Source organism: Rhipicephalus sanguineus, chromosome 5 (assembly GCF_013339695.2).
Source record: "Rhipicephalus sanguineus isolate Rsan-2018 chromosome 5, BIME_Rsan_1.4, whole genome shotgun sequence".
Lineage (NCBI taxonomy): Eukaryota > Metazoa > Arthropoda > Arachnida > Ixodida > Ixodidae > Rhipicephalus > Rhipicephalus sanguineus.
Genome location: NC_051180.1, coordinates 165,776,312 through 165,799,946, shown reverse-complemented (window position 1 = coordinate 165,799,946; position 23,635 = coordinate 165,776,312). Strand labels below are relative to the sequence as shown.

At 47.2% G+C, this 23,635-nt stretch overlaps 2 protein-coding genes across 2 annotated transcripts in view; both read right to left on the bottom strand.

Moving 5' to 3' along the window:
• Positions 1-323: 323 nt before the first annotated feature.
• LOC119395062 (uncharacterized) lies at positions 324-1,424 on the bottom strand. The gene has a single exon (XM_037662356.1). The coding sequence runs from the start codon at positions 1,422-1,424 to the stop codon at positions 324-326; it is 1,101 nt and encodes a 366-aa protein (XP_037518284.1).
• A 12,601-nt stretch (positions 1,425-14,025) lies between these two features.
• Positions 14,026-23,635, bottom strand: part of LOC119394405 (zinc finger protein 250) — a 32,449-nt gene continuing 22,839 nt past the window's right edge. Inside the window, exon 6 of the mRNA XM_049416078.1 lies at positions 14,026-19,703. Within this exon, the coding sequence (XP_049272035.1) occupies positions 19,416-19,703 (288 nt within the window). The 3' untranslated portion in view covers positions 14,026-19,415. The remainder of the gene's footprint in view (positions 19,704-23,635) is intronic.

Here is a 23,635-nt window from a genome sequence, read left to right as displayed (position 1 = left end):
GCCCGAACGTTGTCGCCAGGCGTTTTCGTTCTATCACCGGAACGCGGCTTTCACCGGTTGCCGCGTGGCGGCGCCACCGTAGCTGAAAGTTGCGAATATTTAATCAGATCTTGAACCATGCTAGGTTGACACCTTCGGGATTCCCGTGTTCTTCTAACTCACCACCAGTAATCTCGGAGTCATTATTTTGACTAAATAATATCAGCGTTGAATTTGCGATGCAAAAACTAAGCGCAAAGACTAAAATTTTACAATCTACTGATTTCTACTGATATTGTATGAAAACATCTGCTACCATATTTTTATGTGTCGTGGCAACACTGTCAGTGGAGCACAATGTGCTCCATGCTTTCGTCTTCCAGGGTGCAAAGCGGGCATGTAGTGTCAAGGTTGGGCGTGTACCTCGCCCGCAGCAGTCGGGTTCGTAGCATACCGCATCTGGCCTCGCACAGAAGACCGCTTCCCTTTGAGTTCTCATACATCGGCTCCTTCTCGATCGCTTGTTTTGCCTTACTGTAGACACTCAAAGCGGGCTTCTCTGTTGCTGTCTTCCGCCAGCAGACACTTTCGGCCTCTTGGACAGCTTCCCGGACCTTCACTCTCCTGTCCTGCTGAGGTTTCTCCGTAAGTCGGCATGGTGCGACCCCGTACCGCTCGGCCAGGCGTTTTGTGCGTAGCACCCACCTGGTGTTAATGCACTTTAGGTGGATGTACTTGTTCACCTCACGTGCCCAACGCCCGTCTGGGAGTTGGCTCAGTCGTCGCTCGTAAGCGAGTTTCGCCACTGCCTCCCGTACCTCAAAGGAGGACCAGCCCACCTCGCCCTGCACCGCCTCACTTGGTACGCCCCTGTGGACCCCCAGTGCCGCCCTACCTGCCTCCCTCTGACGTATTTCCAGGGACTGACGTGTCCCGGAGGACAGGCACAGCACACTCTTTGCAAAAGTAAGGGCCGGGACAGCTACTGACTTCCACAGTTCTCTGGTGACCTCGAATTTGTTAAAAGCCCAGAGTGCCCTGCTGTTTAGAAAGGCACGTTTCCTTATTGCCTTGGGCCTGAGTTCATTCTCATAGTGGAGTGCGTAATGTGGTGCAGCAGACAGTGTTACTCCCAAGTACCTGTAAGAGTTTGTCCACTCTACAGGGTTTCCCTGGAGTATTAGCCTGCTTGCAGTGTGTTGCGTGCGGTCCTCTTGGCTCACCACCACCATGCATGCTGACTTTGCGGGGTTGAAACGCAGACCGATGGCCCGTGCTTCCTCTGAACATATGTCCAGCAGTTGCTGCAAGTCCTTTGTGTTGTCAGCCAGCAGCACAATGTCGTCGGCGTAGAATAAGGCTGGCAGGCGGCGTGGGCAGATCACTCCCTGGTCCCAGTAGGTGAGGTTGAAGCCTGTGTCACTTTCCGTGAGTTTACTCTCCATGTCCACCACCAGTAGCATAAAGAGCAGTGGGGACAGGGGGAACCCCTGTCGCAGTCGTTTAAATATTTTGATCGCTTGTGTCACATTGCCCTCCCAATGGATCACAGCCTCATTGTCTGCGTACAATGCCTCTCGGATTTGTTGTAGGTTGGTGGGTAGGCCTTGCTCCCTTAACACTCCCCACAGTAGTTGGTGCTCCACTGAGTCATAGGCACGTGATATATCAAGAAAAGCCATCATTAGGGTCCTTTCCTCTCTCTCTGCAATCTCAATAGCTTGTGTCACAACAAACAAGTTGTCCTCCAGGCATCGTGTTGACCTGGAGCCGTTTCGCAGTTCTCCGAGAACCTTCTCTGCCCAGGTCTCAATGCGTCGTCGCAGAACGCAGCAGAAGAGTCTGTATCAGCACAGAAGTGACCACGATTGGTCGATAGCTGTCTAAGTGGCGTTTATCACTGCCTTTTTTTAGGATGAGCCGAATGCGTGAGCGATTCCAGCTTTTGGGGATTTCACCACTCAGCAGTACCCGGTTGAGGACAGCGAGAAGCAGTTGGCGCACGGTTGACCCCATCTTCTTGAGGAGCAGTGCAGGTATGCAGGTATCCTGGGCTCAGGGTCTGTTCTTTTTTTAGGGGCGAAGCTCCTTAAAGCGGCACCCGTTCGTCCCTCGTAGTGCGTAACCAGTCTTAACGCTAGTACCAGATCTCGACCTCCAAGGTGGTGCCGGTGGGAGATTTCTCCTGTGCGTTGTTGAACAATAAAAAATTCGCAGCGTGCGCGTTAACTAAAAGCCTCTCATTCCCTCATTCTCTCATTCCCCATTAGCAGCCATTGGCATTTTCCATTAGGAAACGTTAGTAGAAGTAGAAGTGTAAGTGTTAGCTAAAAGCCGACTTCTTCTGTCTCTCATTCCCATTAGAAGGCATTGTTTACCTCCAAGGTAGTGCCTGGTGAGATTTCTCCTGTGCGTGATTAAACAATGAAAATTTTGTTCAAAACGCCGTTGATTGATGAAATAAACCAACGAAAGACGCCAGATGTTTTCTAAAAGCAAAACGAAAAGACGCCAGCTGCTTAACGAAAGACGCCAGATGTTTTCTAAAGCAATGGTTTTTCTAAACAATGAGAATTCACAGCGTACATGTAAAATTAAAGTGAGCTGCAAGTCGTCATAACCCTCATCGAACCTTTAGTATAAACGCGCCCGATCTCACGTCGGTGATGATGTACTGGGCAGAATTCACGGAAGATTCACGGTTTACCGATGAACCTCCGCAGCTTCGCCCACTCATCATCATTCACTCCGTGGATATGCTGTGATTTTTTCATTTTCCAGAGACTGGAATTTGGCACTGAAATGTTTCTCCACAAGTCGGAGGCATTCCTCGATCTTCAGAGAGTGCGCGTCCAGTGTCCGGGTCCTGTATGCCTGCCTGGGTCTGAGGCAATGTTGGTTGCTGGCTGCGTATATACTGCCAGAACTTCCTGGCAGCGTCTTTTCCCGCCTTTTTTATGTCTTGTAGGAGGCGCACATTTATTGCCCGCATTTTCTTCTGTACTACGCTGGTCATGTCTCTTTTCGCCTCCCTTTAGGCCTCCCACACCTGCAGGATGTTATCTTCAGTGGCCCCATTCTGTAGTGCATGACGGTGTGCACGGCATGCTTGCTTACGCTTGAACAGAGCCTCCGAAACCTCTTTGTCCCACCATGCTTTGCGGCGGTGTTTCTTGTTTGTTCTTGTGACGGGGTTTGATGCCTTTGTGGCAGAAGTAAGGATTGTTCACCAGCCATTGCTCAAAGCCTTCATATTCGTCCGTGTCTACTTGTTCCACAGAGCTCTCTAGTGTTTCAACCAGTTTGTCTATGACCCATTCTGGTAGGGTGTGAGACCTTACTTTTCCCTCTATCCCTGGTGTCGGTCGGCAGCTGTTACTTATTTCTAGCCATATGTTATTTTGGTCACTGCCCACACTTTGGGCACCCCCCGTGTCAATGGTCATGCCCAGTACACGGGGAAACAGCGTCGGGGAAACTAGGCAATAGTCTATACACGTTTGCTTGTTCGAAACTGTCCACGTGGTTTTCCCACCACACTTATCGGTGGTGTTTAGAATCACTAGCCCCCATTTGTCAGCCCAGTCAGTGGCGTACCAACTTGTTCGCAAGTGGGGGAGCTGGGTGTGTATATATATATATATATATATATATATATATATATATATATATTATATATATATATATATATTATATATATATATATATATATATATATATATATATAGATAGATAGATAGATAGATAGATAGATAGATAGATAGATAGATAGATAGATAGATAGATAGATAGATAGATAGATAGATAGAGAGAGAGAGAGAGAGAGAGAACTTCATTCGCACTCAATTTGATGCGACTCTTCATATACAGAGATAGAATTTGCTTAGTAGCGTTCAATAACATTACAGAAAAACTACAGTCAGTTCTATGTAGCATACACTGGGACAACCATACATATACATTCTCTGCGTGTAATAGTATTGCAAGCAACACGTTTTATACATTACCTACACAATTTTATGCTTGATGAAACTTCAGCGCGAACCAGGGCGGACCACAAAGAATAAACAATACAAGCACAGCGCCAGTGCTTGCCTCATCGGGAACGTCTAGAAGCTACTCACTAATAATTGCGTTTTTTTTAATGTAGGCAACAATGACTGCACATTTTCTTTTCCGTAATTAGTACTACACTATTTTCGCAGATATTTAGGTTTGCGTATCTTATATTTTGCCTTGTTTGCTCCTAGTCGAAGTAGTGTTTCTCGCGCATTGGTATTATTACCCACGTGGGAGACCTAAAGCCCGGTCGGCGAAAGCTCTGCAGGACCATCAATAAAGTTGTTACCAACCAACCAAATTATATAACTATTATATTTAACATGTCAAGCACAAGTTATTTTTAAGTAAGAATTTGTGGTATTAGGGGCACAGTACATTCTTTATACTCATCGTATTTGTATTTGCAACTTTGCTTGGAGCGTGCGAACTTCAAGTAGAAAATAGCGCTACAATAGAAGACAAGGAAGACCAAACAGGACAAAAAAAAAAAAAAAAAACCAGCGCTGAACAGCGCTCGTTCTGTTTGGTCTTTGTCTTCATTGTATTGCGCTGTTTTATACTTTGCTTGGAAGGCCCTCCGGCCTCTAAAAGTACGCCTGTGCGAACCGTGTAAGCACAAGTTTCCTTTGGAAAAAATGTGGGTGATTATAACGTAAAAATACCCGGCATTTTTTCCTTTCCACATTGGTCGTTAGCTGTTTATGACTGGTCAAAATTTTCTAGGTCGTACACACAGCAGCTGCTCGTAACGTGATGCAACAAATGACCCCAAAATTTTCCATTGCGTAATGACCACTCATGCACGACTACATAAAAAGCAAGAAAGTAGGCTTTTTTCAATACGGCATACTTTTTGTCATTGGTTCCTCGCCGTTGATCAAAAATGTTCGCTGTGCCTTCAAATCGCGTGCTTGTTACGCGACGTCACGAATCTGTGAAATCTCCAGGTGTTAAAATTACGTGCGCACACTAAACAGCGCATTACTATGATGAACAATACCTAAACATTTTTTTGGAATAGCCGGACAGAGTCTCATTGTGAATGTAATTCAAGAAGGCTACCCGCCGATCACGTTGGCAGCGGCTACTTATAGCAACTGGTGAGATGTATTCATATGAACATAATAAACATTTTCAGTTGCATAACGATGTTGAGCTGTTCTTGCGTGTGTGCAACTCTGTGAACTCATGCTTGCTGAGAGAGGGGGATAGAAATAAATAGCGCTGCGTGTGTGTGCTTCTTTGCTGTCCGAGCTGTATTTTGCCTTGTAGAAGTCAATTCGAGATGACTCAAGATCAACTAGCCCGGCCTGCCACTTCAGTCTCCTTAGTCCAGAACACTCAGATCGCGGGATTGAATCCCGGCTGCGGCGGCCGCACTTTCGGTGCAGATGAAAATGTTTGAGGCACGTGTAGGGAACCTACAGTGCGCAGGTTTTCTACCACGCACCGTAGTACCACGCACCGTTGTAATATATCCTTGCAGTCTTGCACCAGCCACATTTTTTTTTCCAGCTTTTTTTGTCAGCTGTGCAAATAACCGCATACAGCCTACTGCTCTGGCCGCGGTTTTCACAGAAACCTTGGTGACCTTGGCAGAGTCACATGGCTCCACGGGGCAGCTCACTAGCAACGCGACAGCGTTCGTAAAGAAGGTAAACCGACAAAAAAAAAAAAACCAAAGAAATAACGCCGCAGTGTGAAAGGCGAGAAAATGGGAGGCTGGTGTAAAGGAAAACTACAAGGAAAACATATACTTGGCGGGCTCGGGAGAGAGCACATTTTTAGGGGCGAAGCTCCTCTTAGTCCTTGTCCGGCGTAAGGCGTAACCGGCAGTATACTACGACCCATCACCGATCCTTTGCAAACTGTCCACTACTTCGTCTTTGCAAACATCCCACTACGACCCATCACCGATCCATCACTTCACCGACCATAAAGCCGTTATATTGAAGGGGGAACGGACGCCACGTCTAGCTACAACGTGCGATTAATAAAATTTCTTGTATAAATATATACAGGGTTCGTCACGTCTTCGATGATGTACTGGGCTATCGCTTTGATTACTGCTGGGCGAAACCACTGAAGATTTCACGGTGTAACCATGATTGCTTCAGGAGCTTCGCCCAAGCCCTTCATCATTCACCTGTGGATATGCTGTGAATCGACGTAGAAAGCGGACGGCACAGAATGAACCACAATGAGGTGGGGGAGAGCAGAGCGCTGACACCAGCTTTGGGGGCGGAGACCGGCCCTGTCGCCCCCTTGCACCCCTCGGAACCGCTACTGGGCATGGCACAGCGCCTTTGGGTAAGTGTACAGGGAGTGTAAAAGAGAAAGGGAAGAAGAAGGAACAAAAAAAAAAAAAGGTTGTGTTGCTTCACGTGGACGCGAAAAATTTCCCTAGGTGTTGACAAATTTCCCTTTTCCCCTAAGTACAACCAAAATCCCCTAGATCTAGAGAAATTTCTCTAGAGTTGGCAGCACTGCTATATTCTAGGCACTATAGCACTGCTGAGAGAGCAGACGTGAGGAAAACGTGGTGCTGTCCAAGAAATAAAAAAGACAGAAACAAAATTGAAGTTTACAATAACTTTTTTTTTTTACGAAGGGCTTCCCATACTCGTTCTCTTTTTATAATGAACAAATCTTTATTTATTCGGGCTAGGTAACTTTTCGAATTAGAAAATAAATATAGGTACTATTTCCTGGCGCGCGCGCATGCAGGCGAGCGTCTAAAAAGCGTAGAATCCTTTTGTTTGTCAGCTAGGTACCTAAGGACCAAGGAGGTTTAAATAAGACTTCCTTGCTAAGGACAGAATCTCTAGGGATTTTCGATGGTGGCGCCGTCACTTCTTAGCGGAGCTTTTTGGAACGCCGCTTTCCCGACCACGGACGTGTCCCGACCCACGGCCGGACTACAGTGGCGGCACGCGCGCACTTCGCGCGTGCGCCTCTCTAGTCCGGCCGTGTCCCGACCACGGCCGGGCTAGACAAGACTGCACGCGCGCACTCGCTCGCTTGTGGTCTCGACCGTCTCGCCCGGTCGTGGTCGGGGGCGTTTCAAAAAGCTCCGCTAAAAAGTGACGGCGCCACCATCAAAATCCCTAGAGATTCTGTCCCTAGGTACCTTTAAGGCGTGTGTAAGCTTTAAATCACCTTCAAAGCGCCATATTAATTTTTGCTTGGGCACTGAGGGAATTAAAGGGACGTAACTTGTCAGAGACATCGTAACTGTCTTGCTCGAGGCGCACACCTGAACCATCTCAAGGCGCAAGCGCGTGTAATGCGCGCCATCCGGAAAATGAAGACCCTGCCGACTTGCAGCGACCACTGCGAGATTTCGCGCGTGTTCATGACCAGGCCCTGGCCGGGCCTGGTCATGAACACGCTCGCCCTGGTTAAGTTTAGTAATGAACGCCCGGGCCCGGGCTGGGTTCGGTCATGTACACCCGGGCCCAACTTGGAACCACGGGCCCGGGCTGGGCTCGGGTTTCATAAAGCTAGCCCGGGCCGAAAAACTAGGCCCGTGCAGTGCTCTAGTTCCTAACCACTTTTCCAAGTAATGATCGATTGGGAGTTTATTGCCTTATGAATCGATCGCTGCAACAACTTTTCGAATCCGTCAAGCGGGGTTGCAGGGATTTGTTGGGATTTATAGAGGGAGACTCCGCAACTCCTCGCCCCCAATAGCGTACTAAAATTACGCAGTAGCCACACTAGCGCAACCCCGAATAACACCGGGAGAGACCGATCACGTTTCACGACGCGCGATCAAGGTCATACACGTGACGTAGCTTCTTTTCCCCTTCATCCCTTCGTGTGTATATAGTTTCCAGCAACGTTTTTAGATTTGGTTTCCAGCTCGCTCGTCGACACAAGAGAGAAAGCGCGGGGCCCCGCAACACTTTTTCAGCACGGTCAGAAAACGCTGCCGATCGGTAGTCGAGGCTCCCGAGAACACGCGTACCAAACATTATAGCGCAGCACGCGGCCTGGAATTTCAATTCTTAAAGTCAACGAGAAATCGTTCCCTGTTCTCTCGACAAATGTCATAAACCCAAATGACCGCGCAATTAACTCGATGTCGACGGCCGTTGGCTGATATTTGAGCATCGTGAGCCACAGGGGCGTAGCCAGAATTTTTTTTCGGGGGGGGGGGGGGGGGGGGTTCGACCATCCTTTACGTATGTTCGTGCGTGAGTTTGTATGTGCGCGTGTATATATACGCAAGCAAAATTGTAAAATTTCGGGGGGGAGGGTTGAACCCCCCCCCTGGCTACGCCCCTGGTGAGCCACATAGTTACTGCGACGGCCGCGGGATGCTGCCACGTGCCCACGCGCGCGCTCGCGATCACACCGAAAGCCGCGCGTTCTAAGAAAAAAAGAAAAGAAACTGCTCAAGGTCATGACGCGAGCTGAAGCACGGCCGGTCTGGAGGCGCGCTCTCGCTCCCTTCCTTACGGCCTGAGCAGCCGCCGGGAGTACAATGGAACTTTTGTAGCGTTAGCTACACTTGCCTAGCCGGAGCCGATTTCGCGTGGGTCATCATGAGCCGTGCTGCGCATGCGCGAGGATGAGTGCGGAGCCGGCATCTCACGCGCTCTCCGCCACCGCCGCGCGCGGCTCGCCGCTGCTGGTGGCGGAGAGCGGGAGGAGTGGCGTCGTAGCCGGGCAGACAGACTGGCGCCGGCGCGCGCGACTCGCCGCTGCTGCTCTGCGCATTCGAGAGGGGACGTCTTGACCATGGCGCGCGTAGCTATTCGCCTTCGCTGTGCAGTCGCCGTCTGACTATGCGCTGGTGCCGCTTGATAGCGCCTCTTACTGGCGTCTGCGGGTGGGTAACGCCATGGAGAAGGAGAGCGCAAATGCTGCGCAACGGCGCAGAAGAGCCGAGAAGCTTATATCATCGGATCCCGAAGTAGTTGCCTGGCAATTAGCGGTTCATCGTACGAAGAATGAACAGAGGAAGGCTAAACGTGCTGCGGAGACACTGGAGGAAAGGGAGGAACGTCTAGGAAAGCGGCCCGACCACCTCTGCAGCAGCAATAACAAGACGCCGTCGATGACGTCAAGGCACGCCGATCGACTGCCTATTCTGTGAAACTTAGCGAAAGCGCCAGTGCGACTCGGACCTTCGAGACGGACTTCGTAAACAATCCGTTTGGATACGTGCGCGACGTGTGTGAAAGACTATGGCAAATGAAAGACTTGACGCCGCGAAGTAGTGCCATGCGTGAAACATTGAGTTTAGTGGCGGCGCCTGAGTGGGGTGAAACCGTGGCGCGGATTTGTAAACGTGCAAGAACTTTCTCCTTAAGGCGAACATCCCGCTCTTTAGCCGCTCTTCCGCCAGGTCTACCGGTTCTGAACGATGTGGCCAAATGTGTGTCATTGAAGCAGCAGTAAGTATGACAATCAAGCTAATCCTAGACAATCTGGAAAGCTCAGAATAATCAGCTGAACCTTTGGTAACGCTACGTATATCCTGGCATAGCCGAGCTAAGCCACTGCAAATTATTTCTATACAGTCACGACGGCGCGCTCCGCGTGAGGGCGTCGCGAGCCAATCCCTTCTAATCCCACATAGTTACTGTATATGCTACCACTGTATATACTACCTAAAGGTAGCATATACAGTAACTCTAAACGCTACTAGAGTCACTGTATATGCTACCTTTAGGTAGCAGAGTTGCGCATAGGTCCGGCTAGCAACCACAGCTATGCGGTGAAGTCGCACTTCGTTTTTGCAGGCGACATGCCTACCGTGACGCCGATTAACCTGTCTGGCGTGTCGAAGACCGGCAATAAACATTGGCTGTCGATGGCGAGTGTTAATTCAGTTCGCTGCAGCGGCGGCGTCGAGAATTAAAAAAAAATTGGCCCAAGCGGCAGCTTCTCCGCAATGCATGGTTGCTAGCGGCGTTGGAAGACAGATGCGCAACTCTGCTACCTAAAGGTAGCATATACAGTAACTCTAAACGCTACCGTATTGCAGCGCTCTCTACCGTGCGCGCGGTTTGACGAAATGAGCGGCCGCGCGGCTCTAGGCATCGCCTTCACAGCACGTCAGCATTTGAAGGCGGCACACGGCTGTTTCGCTCGAAGCATGGTTGAGAGCACTGCAAGACGGTTAAACGCCGGCATGTACTAGTTACACAGAAGCACTGCCCGATGCAGAGTTCTGGTCACACCCGTAAGAATGGTTTAAAGTGTTTCCAAGAAGTGAAATTTCAGTGCCATATGTCTACCTTGCTCTCTTCCTTGCCTTCACTAGCATCTGCAAGCTATTGTGCGGGATTCCTTCCCTGCTACTTTCATTGAAGAGTCATTGCTCTCCATTTTCTTTTCCTGCTCTGCAGTGAATTCCTGAAAGCAGTATTGTGTGCTCTGCATTGGATGGGTGCTCACTGTTATCTTTCTAGTTCCGATTACCTTGACCCACATGTAGGGCGACAAACCAGACACTCGTCTGATTGACCTCTCTTTGCTTTCGCTCTCTCTCATCGCAACAATGTCGTAGCCTTTCTCATTTAGACATCTAGAATCCATGTGTATGGTGTTTATGGACACTGTACACATGCTTTCGAATAAGCTGAATACCCTGACAGGGCGAGCTGCTCTGCAACTGCTGGATGTTCTTAATCCAGTGTTATCAGCTCTTCGGGCATCACCATGGCTCGTCCATGGACCTCTGTTTCGTACTGAAGTCGAATGCCAGAATGCTGAAGACTCATCTAACAAAGAAAATCTGGCCTGGGTGACACATTGTACTCCTGTGTGCGTGAAATGCTTGCCTTCTCTCTCTTTTACAGTGTAAACTGTTAGGAACTCATAACAGCTCATTTTGGTGGCAGTGTTGTCCGCCCCTGTCGCCGAAGTCTGTCACAGCTATCGTGCACAATGACAGAAAAAAACAAAACAAAAAAAAAACTGGTTAGCGCCAGAATCTAACCAAGGCACTCTGCATAGCAGTCAAGCGTTCTACCAGAGAGCTACGCCAGTGCTTCAAACTTCTTTGGGAATACCACAGTGATGTTTCACTTCATGAATGCAGGCGACGGCAAAGTGAATGGGTGCTATTCCTTTGTGCATTGCCCGTAGAATGTCTCTTAGGTTAACCAGGATGGCCTTGTCATCCTCAATGTTTTCATGCAGTCCACGGTGAAGCATGGTATCAGCTTCCATGAACACGTTTACCCCTGGCCCCCGAATGCCGTATTGGCAGCTACTGCAAAGAAGCCACCAAATTGGCATAAATGGTATACGGGAGGATATCAGCCGCTTCGCAACATAGATGAGCATGGGCAAGTGACTGGGCTTGTGCGGATACACGTACCCACTGTAAATGATGTACTTCAATTCTTGGTGAAGCCCAGCATAAAACACTTTCGTGTTAAAACTTGAAGGACGCTTAAGCTTCACCTTTATGAGTGGAATGCAATGCCGTTCACATCACCTTCCGATTCTCATGCTACGCTTCGCTTCTTGGCGGGCACCTCAACCGTGCCGTGAGGGTAGGAACGTCTGTGGGCATTGTTAATTTGCCTAGTGGGCATATTGAAAATACAAGTGCAATGTAGCCACTCTGTGTCCTTAAAGGCCAACTCCGGCGATTTTTCGAGGTAGATGGATCTCAATGAAATTCGCTAGGTACGTTCCTTTGCACGTTTCCGTCATTTATGCCAAATTACAGGCTTGAGACATGCGCAGATTGCTTGCAAATGAATTTTAAAGATTGTCTGCAAACGCCCTCCTGGCTTCCCACAATTATTGGCAACATTGCGTCTGTGACGTCAGTATTGGTAAGGCGGCGGAAGTGACGCAGCCGAGGGCACCGCTTACTTCGGCGCTTCGGCCGCTACAGCGAGAGTCTGCTGTGCACAAGGCGACAGACAGCGTTCGTTTGGCCGGCGCTTCGCTGGTCGTCCCGGCTGTCACAGTTTTCATACTCCGCGCTGGCGTCACCGGCATGCCTTGCACGACTTCCGGTTCGTTCGTAACAACGTCTACGTCATACATAGACAGTACACTCGGTTGGGTTTCGGTTTCGGTGTTGCGGTTTTTTGCTTATTTAAAATTATTCTCCAATTTGCCGAGTATTTCTGCTATCGGGCCCGTAACAGGAGCGTCTCAGGAACATAAAAGCACCATTACTTTGACATGGCCAAAAAATCGCCGGAGTTGGCCTTTAAGGCTACTGGGCAATACATGCACCTATGCAGCTGTAAACATAGTTCATTTTGTTCATGCTGTTGCTGATGATTACGAATTATGGCCAAGCCAAATTTTAATGATTGGGAAGCTCTAAATTGCCCACTCGTGCATTTCACATGCTGCGATGCCTGGTGCCATTCTGCTCTTCTGCCAAGCAATATTACATCTGCTAACGTGACTCCTAATCAAGCATGGCACCCCCACAGGGATTTTTTTCCAAAGCAGTTTCAAGTAGTGGCATGGCTCCAAGGTAGAATACTTGATTGCTACGAAGAAGACCTGTGTTTGATTTCCAGCTTGAGTAACATGGTAAAATTTTTTTAAGAATGACATCGCTTCACGTGAACACACTCCACGACACCGATTTCACAGATGGGCATGTATGCGTGCACTTAAAAGATTCTACAGAAGCATCATGCCGGGTGAGAAGTCACATTAACAGATGTAATAATTGCGTGGCAGAAGCGTACAATCACACCTGGTGTCAAATCATGTGAATTGCATAACGAGTGGGTGGATGAAAGGGCTCACCCACAATTAATAATCATCATCATCATCCACAATATCGAGAAAGTGTGCCGCCACATAAGGGGAGCGTATTGCCTTAAGGGGGGACATGGTGTGTGGAGATATTTTCTGTATCTTATGTCCAAACCTGATGAAATTAAGTAGACTTGTTTGGTTTTTCATGCTGATTTCAAATATACAATCATTTTTTCTTGTAAGCAAACTGGTTTACAAGATACACAAAACTGCCTCTCTATTGTTTCCGGAGACAACAGGAAAAAAGCCATTCAGCAGAAAGTGAATATTATCAGATAGCTAGATACTACTATATGCAATAAGTGCAACGCTGTAAACAGTTTTCAGATCGGATCATAACTAGTCATTCTGCAGATGATCGAAATTCAATGTTTATACCATGACTACCATAAAGAAAAAACAAAATCAATTTTAAAAAATCTATGAGCAGAAAATTAGAATTCTGCTCTCAGCATTTTGTGATACACAGCTTGGACTTTATGTTAAAAAAGTAATTACAGCTCTAGCTGTTCTAGATAATGAGATATCACTCCGACAAGCTAAATAAATGACCCAAAAACATTTAACATTCAGCTCGTACTCGTTGCACAGATCTAAACTGCAGATGAAATACTGATCTTATAAGACATCTCTTAGGCTTTACATGCGAAATAATAGCTGTAGATGTTAATAATATAATTAAAAAAACACTTTTTTCTTTGACGATTTTTGGTCTCCACAACCCATGTCCCCCCAGACACATAGTGGATACTTCATTACATGGCAAAATGATGAATTACGGCGTAGTGCGTATTTGGCAACTGTACTTGCACATAGGACCCTAAGAGAGTTTACAGTGAGCTCACGGCAGGCTGCTCCATCAGCTTATGCTGTGACTGTGCTGTGCATTCTGCGCAGGCCTGACATTTTTCTAGTCCCCATTGGCATTCCCTTCCCCAATGAAGGGTAAAAAGTTGAACGCTTGTCTAGTTAGTCTCTATGCCTCTCCTCTTGTGCTCTGTCTCTCTCTAGCAGAAAATATACCAGCTCATGATCTACACATTATGCTTGTATATTTACACTCATCAAACAGTGTGAATGACCCTCACTATCATTTCCCTCAGCCATTAAAGCTGTGCCCAGTAGTAGAAGACCATTCCAAGTTCCAGGCAAAATATTTGCACCCTTTTATAAGTCTGCTAAACCAAGGGGCTACATCAGAACACATACAGTAGTTTGCTCTTCATATATATATTTCCATACAGCAAAGAATGAATGATGTGCAAGAAAAAAAAAAAAAGCAAAGAATACTCTTGTCCGTGATTCATGTAACACTGGTACAAGGCTTGAAAAAAAAAAAAAGGCAATGTGAGAAGCACCACACAATGACAGGACTAAATGAGACAATGAAAAACGAGGAGCTCGTGCAAGCATTACTGCTTGGAAAGCTGTATTAAGGCAAGCACACAAAATCCAGTGTATCTTGTAATAAGGCACACGATGACTTCTTGACACAGTTTCTGATCAACTATTTACATCGTAACATAATTTCTCCTCGGACACAATTCTGAACTGCTTGTAACGCTCTGAGAACTGGTTCACAAAGAAGCACGAGAGAAATATAAAAAAGGAAGGTGCAGGTTTAAATCATGAAAACAAGATGATTAATTTCTCGAATTTTTTTTATGACATGATCATAGCTAGGTGCACAAGCAAGAAGAGAACCCCGTGAAACAATTCGCAAGGCACTTGTTCTACGATTCATCCGAGAACCTTACCGTTCCAATGATGGCATAGGGCAGAAGGCTACAACAGCCTAAAACATGCAAAAGGCACTGAAGGGGAAATGGCGGAATGTAGTTTTTGCCGGCACTTGGTGGTTTATGGCCAGCCCGAGTGCAATAACAGACAACAACCGACCACCCGAAGCTACCTGGGAGTAACAATTTTTCTTAAAGAAGCCTCACGCTCACACCAACCTGCTGGCTTCATTGTTAAAGGGATACTGAACAAAAATTTGAAAAAGCTACGAAAACACTTACATTCGACTCGGACGACACGACTGTTCCTGTACGCAGCGTTTATTTCACGTAATTTCGAGCAGTTGGCCGTATTTTTAGTGGATTGTGAGAGCGCGGCGGCTGCATGCCACTGCGCTTGTCGGCGGACGTGACGTCGAGTGCTCCAGCAAGAGGGGGGCAACCGGCACGCTCTCTCCTGCCCTGCCACTTCCCTTTCTCCACCTCTCCTCTCAAGAACCAAGGGTGGCTGGTGTGGCGCTGAGCCTTGTCCTCTTTTCCCCACATAGGAAACAAAATAGCGCTTATTCCTCAAAAACCGCTACAACTGCCGAGCGTGTCGCGAGAGCGCAAAGATGCAAGGTGCGAGTGACAGTGGTTCCACGAGCGGTCATTGCGACTCCGAGTTCGACAGGCCTCCAAAACGGATGCGCCAAATACAACCATATGCGTGTGACCGTTTTGCTGTGTCAAGCGACAGCAAGGACGACGAGCCAGACGAGCCGCCGTAGCCCAACGTGGGTCGGCAGCCGGGACCAGCAATTTACACAGTAACTCATAGTCACTATCCTCGAAGTGTTCGGAGCACAAAAAGTCACGCTTTGAAGGCACCCACGTTGGCTGCGATGGGCGCGCAGCGCGAATCCATATCCTTCGAGCTTCGGCTCTGTTGGAAAGGTATGACAGGGCACACCCTAGCGCAGAACAGCGTTGAGGCATTCTGCGTTGTGTCAGGTGCTTCACCGTTCACATTACGTAGCAGCACACAACACAGACGGCAAATTCGTAGACGTGGGCGCAAGCTCCGCTTGAGAAAACAAATATATGGCCGAGAGCGCGGCAATGGCGTCGTTGGCTGCCGGTTGAGAACACGCACGGAGAACACCTTCCCGACCGTGAAAACACGTTTTGAGGGAGACGCGCGGCAGCGGGTGGCGGCTTGCGATGTCGATTGGTAAGCGATTTTGCTGCGAGCACGGTTGGCGAGTCACTATCCGCGGAGTTTCGCGTCACTTCCTCTCTAGTTCGTGGCGCGGCCGCTAGACGCGCCAATTCGCGAAAAATGCATTAAATTCATTATTTTCTGCTAGTCTCTGGCTGAAATGAAGGTTGTTTCAATAAATTTCAGCACCCAATCCTTCAATTGAGTCATATATCTTGGCGGCGAAAATTTTGTTCAGTATCCCTTTAAGGCATTACGTGGGAAACCCAGAAGTTATGCATACTTCGAGCTGGTGCGATGAGTAAGACTTAGCTGCGTACGAACGAAGAGCTTAATTTCGAGCGACTGAAGAGACACAAACTATGCCCTCGAATATTCAACGAACAAAAACACAAAATGCAGAGTCCACGATTACGCAGGCTCGCAACAATAGATTTTTTACGGTCTTGCTCGTACTGGAGCATTAACGACTTGCAATGGATCGTGCATGAATTTCAGACTTTGCCACATGCTGCAGCAAGTTTTAAGCGAAATGCAACTCAGATGCACGCACATCCACACTACAATGCCAAATAACTTGCTGTTTCTTTAACGGTATATGTTGGCAGAGCTGTAGCGCTGTCAGAACTTGGTGTTAGAATAAAATAAATTACAATTTACCCAGTTTTATGCCTCTATTCGGTCACCATCAGTAGAACTCTTCTACTTCTCGCCCAACGAAACCATTTCCTAATTTCTCTTGCACGGGAAAATTGCAGTTGGACCCGAGCCGAAGCTTCCCCTCATGCTGCAGACAGAAAAATAAGGCACGACCTAACTTGTTAATGTATTAGTGTGGTGCTTTGTATAAGGCTACATGTGGCAACAATGGACAAATGCCGAAGCTGGAGAACAGAGCCACCGCTATTCCGTTATATCAGGACTGATGCACAATGCGACTTGGAACCACCTCGGCTGTAACTGTACAAAAACTTGGGCAAAAGCTCGCTTCATAACTCTTTTCTTTTTATGAGAAAAATACCGATACGCATCTTGTGCTGCCAGACAACAACACAATGCATATAAAATCTTCAGCAATGATCGATGTAAATAACAAAGTGCAAGCTACCTACACGTTCACCACATCAATCAAATGAAAGGTACTGTTGACCGCCTTGCGGTAGCTAATAAAAACACGGGACAGTAATGTGGCAAACTAAAAACAAGTAAAAATTATCAATGTGGATATGACAATGGAAACACGTGCTGAAGTGGTAGAAAGCAGAAAACCGCATTTTGCTTCTGCTAGTGCTGAAATCAATATTCATATAGTAAATACGCTCAACAAATCATTCTAATGAACAGCAATCTCATCTCTATGGCAGATGTGCACTGCAAAGCACTAGTGGGCACTTATGAGTGATAAGATGATGACCATGTGCCATATCAACACTATAGAACTATGCATGTTTTGAAACCCTTATTCACCTTGAATTCCACTTGCCATCAACAAACACAGGCCAAGAAGGTTTGACCGCCATTCTTTTGCGAAATTCTAATACACTATTGCCACTCTTGGGGAACAAAACTAAGAACTAAATTATGCAATAAACATCCCACATGGAGGCCTGTACATAGAATTTCACACACAGGTGACTGTCTAACATCGTACCAGCCACATTTTTCAGATACAATTGAAGAGGTTAGCCTTCACAGTTCACTTTTAATATTAAATCTGGAACATACTGCATGAGATGCAGAGATTACGAAAGGATGCAGCAATCATAAGATCAAAGATAACACAGTGAAGGCATCGGGTATTTCTAGATACAAATCGACAGATAATTTTTACCTTCAACTGCATTCATGATTGAATAACTTCTTCCCTTGCGTACAATACTTGATTAACGTTAAAGCAACCTATTGTTGCTTCTGTCTTAAATATTAATTTCTGAACAGTACCTAATAGTTAGTTTGCTTATATGCCAATTAAAACAGTACTTGCACAACGCTCAATAGCTGACTTGCTTTCCCACACAAGAATGACAGCAAGGAGTAAGCAATCTGCCTTTAGTCAGTTGAGCCAAGTAATATTAATCGTTTAGCAGATTTCTAGCAATGTTAACTAAATTTGTAGTAACTTCTACTGGCTGTGACCCTACTGCCATTCCTTTGTTATTTTAATCAAAAGAAGATACCGTTAATCCCGAAACTTAAAGGAAAGGCAATCGTTACTTACTGTCGCCACCCTGCCTTGAGCAAGGAATGGTAAAATTAAGCTTTTACCACAAACGACATGGAAACACAATGAACGTCTTAACTTCACATCTTTCACTACCTTGCATTAACTAAAGAGAAGTGTCTCTTGAAAAAAACACGACAAATATTGAAGCACCATAATGGTAAGGCACACAAGTTTGGGCATCTTAATCCTACCAGCGTGGGCACATCTATCATGTCCTTCTCGAAATAACTTTGGCTGGCATGCAACATTGCCCCTGAAGTCGGGCTTTCCCCACATTGCCAGCAAACCTTCACAAAGAACCCTTTTACTAAGCGAGCCGATCTTCTCAGCTTAACACTACGCAGAAGTCGCGCTGCTATGACACTGCCATCAGACACTCAACATTCGCAGAATGCGCAGTGTAACCTCGCGCTCCTCCGCCAGAAGTGCACAGAAAATGCCGACACGGACTTGAGGTGGCTTTCCCACACGACGCTTCCATGTCTCCTGCCACAAGTTTCTTTTGGGAATGTGCCGCATAAATTTAACGCTTCCACAACAAATGGGAAAGAATGAAGTTTTGTACGGTTTAGGCTAAAGAATGGGTGGATCGTGCGAGCCCACGACCATGTCGGCCAACCCAATGCTCTCCCCGGAATACACAAGCGCACCTACTACGAGACTCGAGACAGAACCTAACACATTTTCCATCCGTTACGCTGCTCCTTTCGGGCCCGCCTAAGCACGGGCATTGTGCAATGTCGTAAAAAGAATGAGTGAAGGAGAATACATGGTGCGCAATGCACAGATTAAGCGAGGGTGCACGAAAGCAAACACGCTCTGCGGCATTGTAGCGGACGCTACAAGCCTAAGATTTCTGGCCGACAGCCTTCTCACGATTTCATAATCTTATGGGCATTTACGGAGTTGCACCAGCAGTCTACGACTGTTGTCCCTGCTTACAGAAAAACCTGTTTTCAAGCACTGTTTATGTTCTTTTTCTTTGAAAATTACTGCCACTTACTGAGCCAGTAAACATGCAGTGCAAGGCGTGCTTACGACTAGAACGAGTGCGGTCTGCAGCAGGACTAATGGCACCAGTCGTGCATCTTTTACGCACAGACTGGGACGGCCGGGACAATCTGGGACACTTGACCAACAACTGCACACTCTCACTTGGAAAATCCTCGAAACGGCGAAATGGGTTTGAAATGATGTGCAACGAGACTGCCGGGACCTGCCTCAGGTTGCAACGGCTTTCACCGCAATGGGAGTGCTTAACTGACTGCCGTATTGCGGATTCCAAGGCACCAGCACGTAATGGTCCCTTCTGCATGACAGCACGCGTAAGTCAAACCACTCAACCTGCACAATCTACGAGAGCATTTATCCTATTGCAATAGTTAGAGAACGGTTTGTTTGCTGCTGTGCACCCTCGATCGATTAGTCGAAACGAGATGGGGAGGAGAAGCTAGGACTTTGCGAGACGCAACACGTGCAGGATGACCTCGTCGACAGTCTGGTTATTGAGCAGAGTCTTGACGGCATTGTCATCGATGACCACTGTGAAGAGGAGCTTGGAGTTCTCGCGCAGCCGGTCCATGTAGTTGTAGTCGTCGGGACTGGCCGGGCTGTGGCCACAGCGACGGATGACTGCTTCGAGCAGTTCGTCTACCGGTTTGTCCGGGTAACCAAAACCCTTCAGCGTGGGCTCGTCAACGAGTAGGCCCAGAAGTTCACGGATGCTTTCGCAAAGAGCCTGCGGGAAAAAAAACAAAAAAAACAAAAAAAAACATAAAATGGAGCATAAGTACGGGTAGTCGCGATAAATGACAAGAGTGAGTGCGCTTTGTTTCACAGAGCGAAGCATTGCCAGCGTAGCGGTAGTAGACTCTGCATAAACGATACTCCCTTAAAGGGGCCCCGCAAACTTTTCCAAGTAATCATCGAACAACTTCATTAAGGAGTTCGCCTCACGAATCTACTTTCGCGAAAATTTTTAGAATCCGTCGAGTATGAGTGGAGTTACAGAGATTTGTTTCACACTTTAAACGCTTTCTCTCTCCCTTTGTACCAGCGAGCGCGCTGAAAGCTACGCCGGGAGGGGTGACAGAGAAACAAGAAGCTATGTCAGCATGCATCGTGACCTCGAGCACTTTTTAAAATCTTTGAATGCGCGGCTTACTTTCAGTGTGATCACGAGCGGGCTGGTGTAATTCTATAAACTGTGTTCAATTCTAGCACTTACAGTGCTCTGTGGGCACATTGCAGCGGCCGCGAAAACTATGCAGCTCACGATGATCAAATCAGCCAATGGCCGTAGACTTGTGTTTATGACGCGGTCATTTTGGATTATGACATCATTTGTCGGGAAAAGAATGAGCGATTTCAAGCTGACTGAAAATTAATTGTAAATTCCAGGTCGCATTCTGCGTTAAATGTTTGGCTCACATATCCTCAGGAGCCTCGACTACTGATCGGCAGCGTTTCCTGACCATGCTCAAAAAGTGTTGCAGGGCCCCTTTAAATGGAAATGCTGGATAAATGGAACAATGGAACCAACATTGGTTGGCCACCGAGAGGAAAAATGGCCCCCGTTTCAGTTATACACATATTTTTCTGTCCCTTTGCGCTTTGTTTAAGCTGTGAGCATATTTGTTTCCGAGAGAAAGTATGCCTCGCTGATTCAAACAAAGATTTAAAGCTGTTTTACCCCATGAACAATTCTAAGTAAGTGACACGAGTCCACACAGCACTGATGGCTTTCCTATTGGAATGTTGCAAACTTGTGCTATGTAAAAGTGCCAAACTGTTTACCCTGCACAATGCTGAAAACTTGGAATCGATAAATGAATAAATGCATACATAAACTACTAGTAACAAAATTTCGGAGGAATATTTGCCTGCAAGTTATTCTGCTAGGCAGTGGGAAAAAAGAATCCTAGGGGGAGGAGGGCAGCTTGAAGTAGAAAGAACAATTAGCAACTACACATACATCGACATCATCTTGAATGCTTGAGACGTAATGGTGGGCTAAATTGATCAGTCATGCCAAGATATGGCAGCACATGTTGAAACATGGACACTTAAGAACCGACAAACACGGTGCTTGTGTTCTGTCTATGGGCTAATTTGATCAGTCATGCCAAGATATGGCAGCACATGTTGAAACATGGACGACACTTAAGAAGTGACAAACAAGGCACTTGTATTCTGTCTATTCTTCAGTGTCGTCCATGTTTCAATATGTGCTGCCATATCCAGCAATCTCAAAGGTCACCTTTGGTATCTTCTGCTAGACAATGTTTTGATTTCATTACTGGCTTCTTACAGGATGTATATAATAATTAGAGCTCGAACGACAGTTTGTTGCAAAACGGGGCCAAGTCATTAAAGGTAAGAAGTCAAAGATCTCGTGAGACCTTTGCACATTATGCAAAAGCTTGAGCAAATGAGTTAGCACTACAAACAGTACGTTATTACCATAATTAGAAAGCCCAATTAATGAGAGTGCATGAAACTGGTCGATTTCAGTTCAATTTTAGGCAAAAGAAAGGACAAGGCAAGATGGGCAATACGCAGCAACGTAGATAGACCGTGCTATCATGACTATGACTCCTCGTATATGCTACTTGTTCCGATGTCTTCAGGTCAACACCAGCCGATAGTCCAGTGCCATCAATTCTGTTCAGCATTGCATATTGCACTGCTTATAATACTACCCACTGTCTTGGACTTTCAAGTGCATGGTTCTCTCAAGCATACTTCATAGGAAACTCCATGGCCTCTTCCACTTGACTATTAGCGTGCATTACTTGACCAAGTGAACAATCCTTAACAGCAACCAAAATTACCCAGTTCCACCCAATGTGAAATCTGCAGAAACAGCAGAGCTGCAGCCCTCCTATGTTTTCCCTTGTGATTTTCTGTGATTTCCTGTCATGTTTTGTTATTTTGTGAGGGTGTTTACAATTATGTTATTGGGAGAGTAGAGATGATTTGTAGAGTAGATTAGAGAATGGCATGGCGACACATTTAATGAACCGCTGCCCCCACCGCCACCCCTGACCCATCCCTAACCCCTGGCACAATCGCCATAAGGTCTTCGGTTCGAGTCAACCACTCACACATGCCACACATTTCAGTTCACTCGAGCCACACTTCCCAGTTGTCAATGTGTGACTACCGTATTTACTCGATTCTACCGCGCCCTCGATTATAATGCGCACCCGTTTTCCGCGACCAAAAAAAAAAGTAATACATCGATTGTAACGCGCACCCATTTTTCGTGAGAGAAAAGAACAAAAAAAGTCCGTAGGAGTCAAACTTCGCACATTCAGAAGAACAAGTACAGTAAAACCTCGCTAATTCGAACTCGGATAAGTGGAAATTTCGGTTAATTCGAAGAACTTATGCGGTCCCGTGTTTTTCAATGCAAATTTTACCGGATTATTCGAACAGCCCGCGGGGTTTCATCCGGATAATTCGTAATTCCCGCCGGCAGCAACGGACGTGAAACAGCCTTCCGGCGACGCTTATCTCGGAGGTCATAGTAGTTGGAGTACCGGAAACGGGTTAAAATGCGTTTTCCGTTTCGTGTTTTCCACTTTCGCGTTTTCCCGTTTTTCACGCATTCCGTTTCGCGTTTTTCACGTAGCTCGCGTGCTTGGACCCTTGGACCATTCGCCGTCTTGCATTAGTCTTGTTTACTTCGCCGCCTACGCCTGCATTTGCCGCGTGCGAAGTCCTGACCGCTTGTTGGACTCACGATGCCGAAGTACAAGACGCTGACGCTGCGGGAGAAGGTGTCCTTAATCGAGGAGGCTGAGAAGTCGACGTGCACTAAGACCCAACTCGCCGAAAAGCACAAGATGCCCTTGTCGACGCTCTCGACCATCTTGAAGAACAAAGAAAAGTTGCTCGAGGCATATGGGAAAACGCATTCGTCAAAGCGATCAAGGATTCGCTTCCCAACGTACCCGGACGTTGAGGTCGCTTTGATGAAGTGGCTGCAGCACGCAAACGCAGCTCATCTTCCCGTGAACGGCACCATCCTTCGGGAGAAGGCCGATGACCTGGCACTGCGCCTTGGCCACGAAGGCTTTAAGTGCAGTAATGGTTGGTTCGCCCGATTTAAAGAGCGAAATAACCTTACATACTTGACCGTGTGCGGGGAAAGCGGTAGCGCCGACACGACTTGTCGTTGACGACTGGCAGATGCGTACGCTGGCACCGCTGCTTCAGGAGTTTGGAGAGGACGACGTCTACAACTTGGATGAGGCAGCCTTGTTCTACAAGATGCTTCCCACGAAAACATTTGCTGCCAAGGACACCACTGTCTCGGGGAGAAAGCAGCCCAAGGAGAGAATATCCATTTTGTTCGGCGCGAACATGTCCGGGAACGACAAGCTTCCACTGCTCGTAATCGGCCGAGCGGGTAAGCCTAGGTGCTTTAAGAACGCGCGCCTTCCTCCGAGGGATGTCGTCATGTACAGACACAACAAGAAGGCCTGGATGACGGCGGCGATATTCGAGGAATACGTGCGGTTCCTTGACCGGAAGTTTGCCGCCAAAGGGCGGAAAGTGCTTTTTGTTATCGATAATTGCCCGGCCCACGGGGACATCAGAAACCTGGAAGCCGTCAAGATCGTCTTCCTCCCTGCGAATACTATGGCCATATCGCAGCCGATG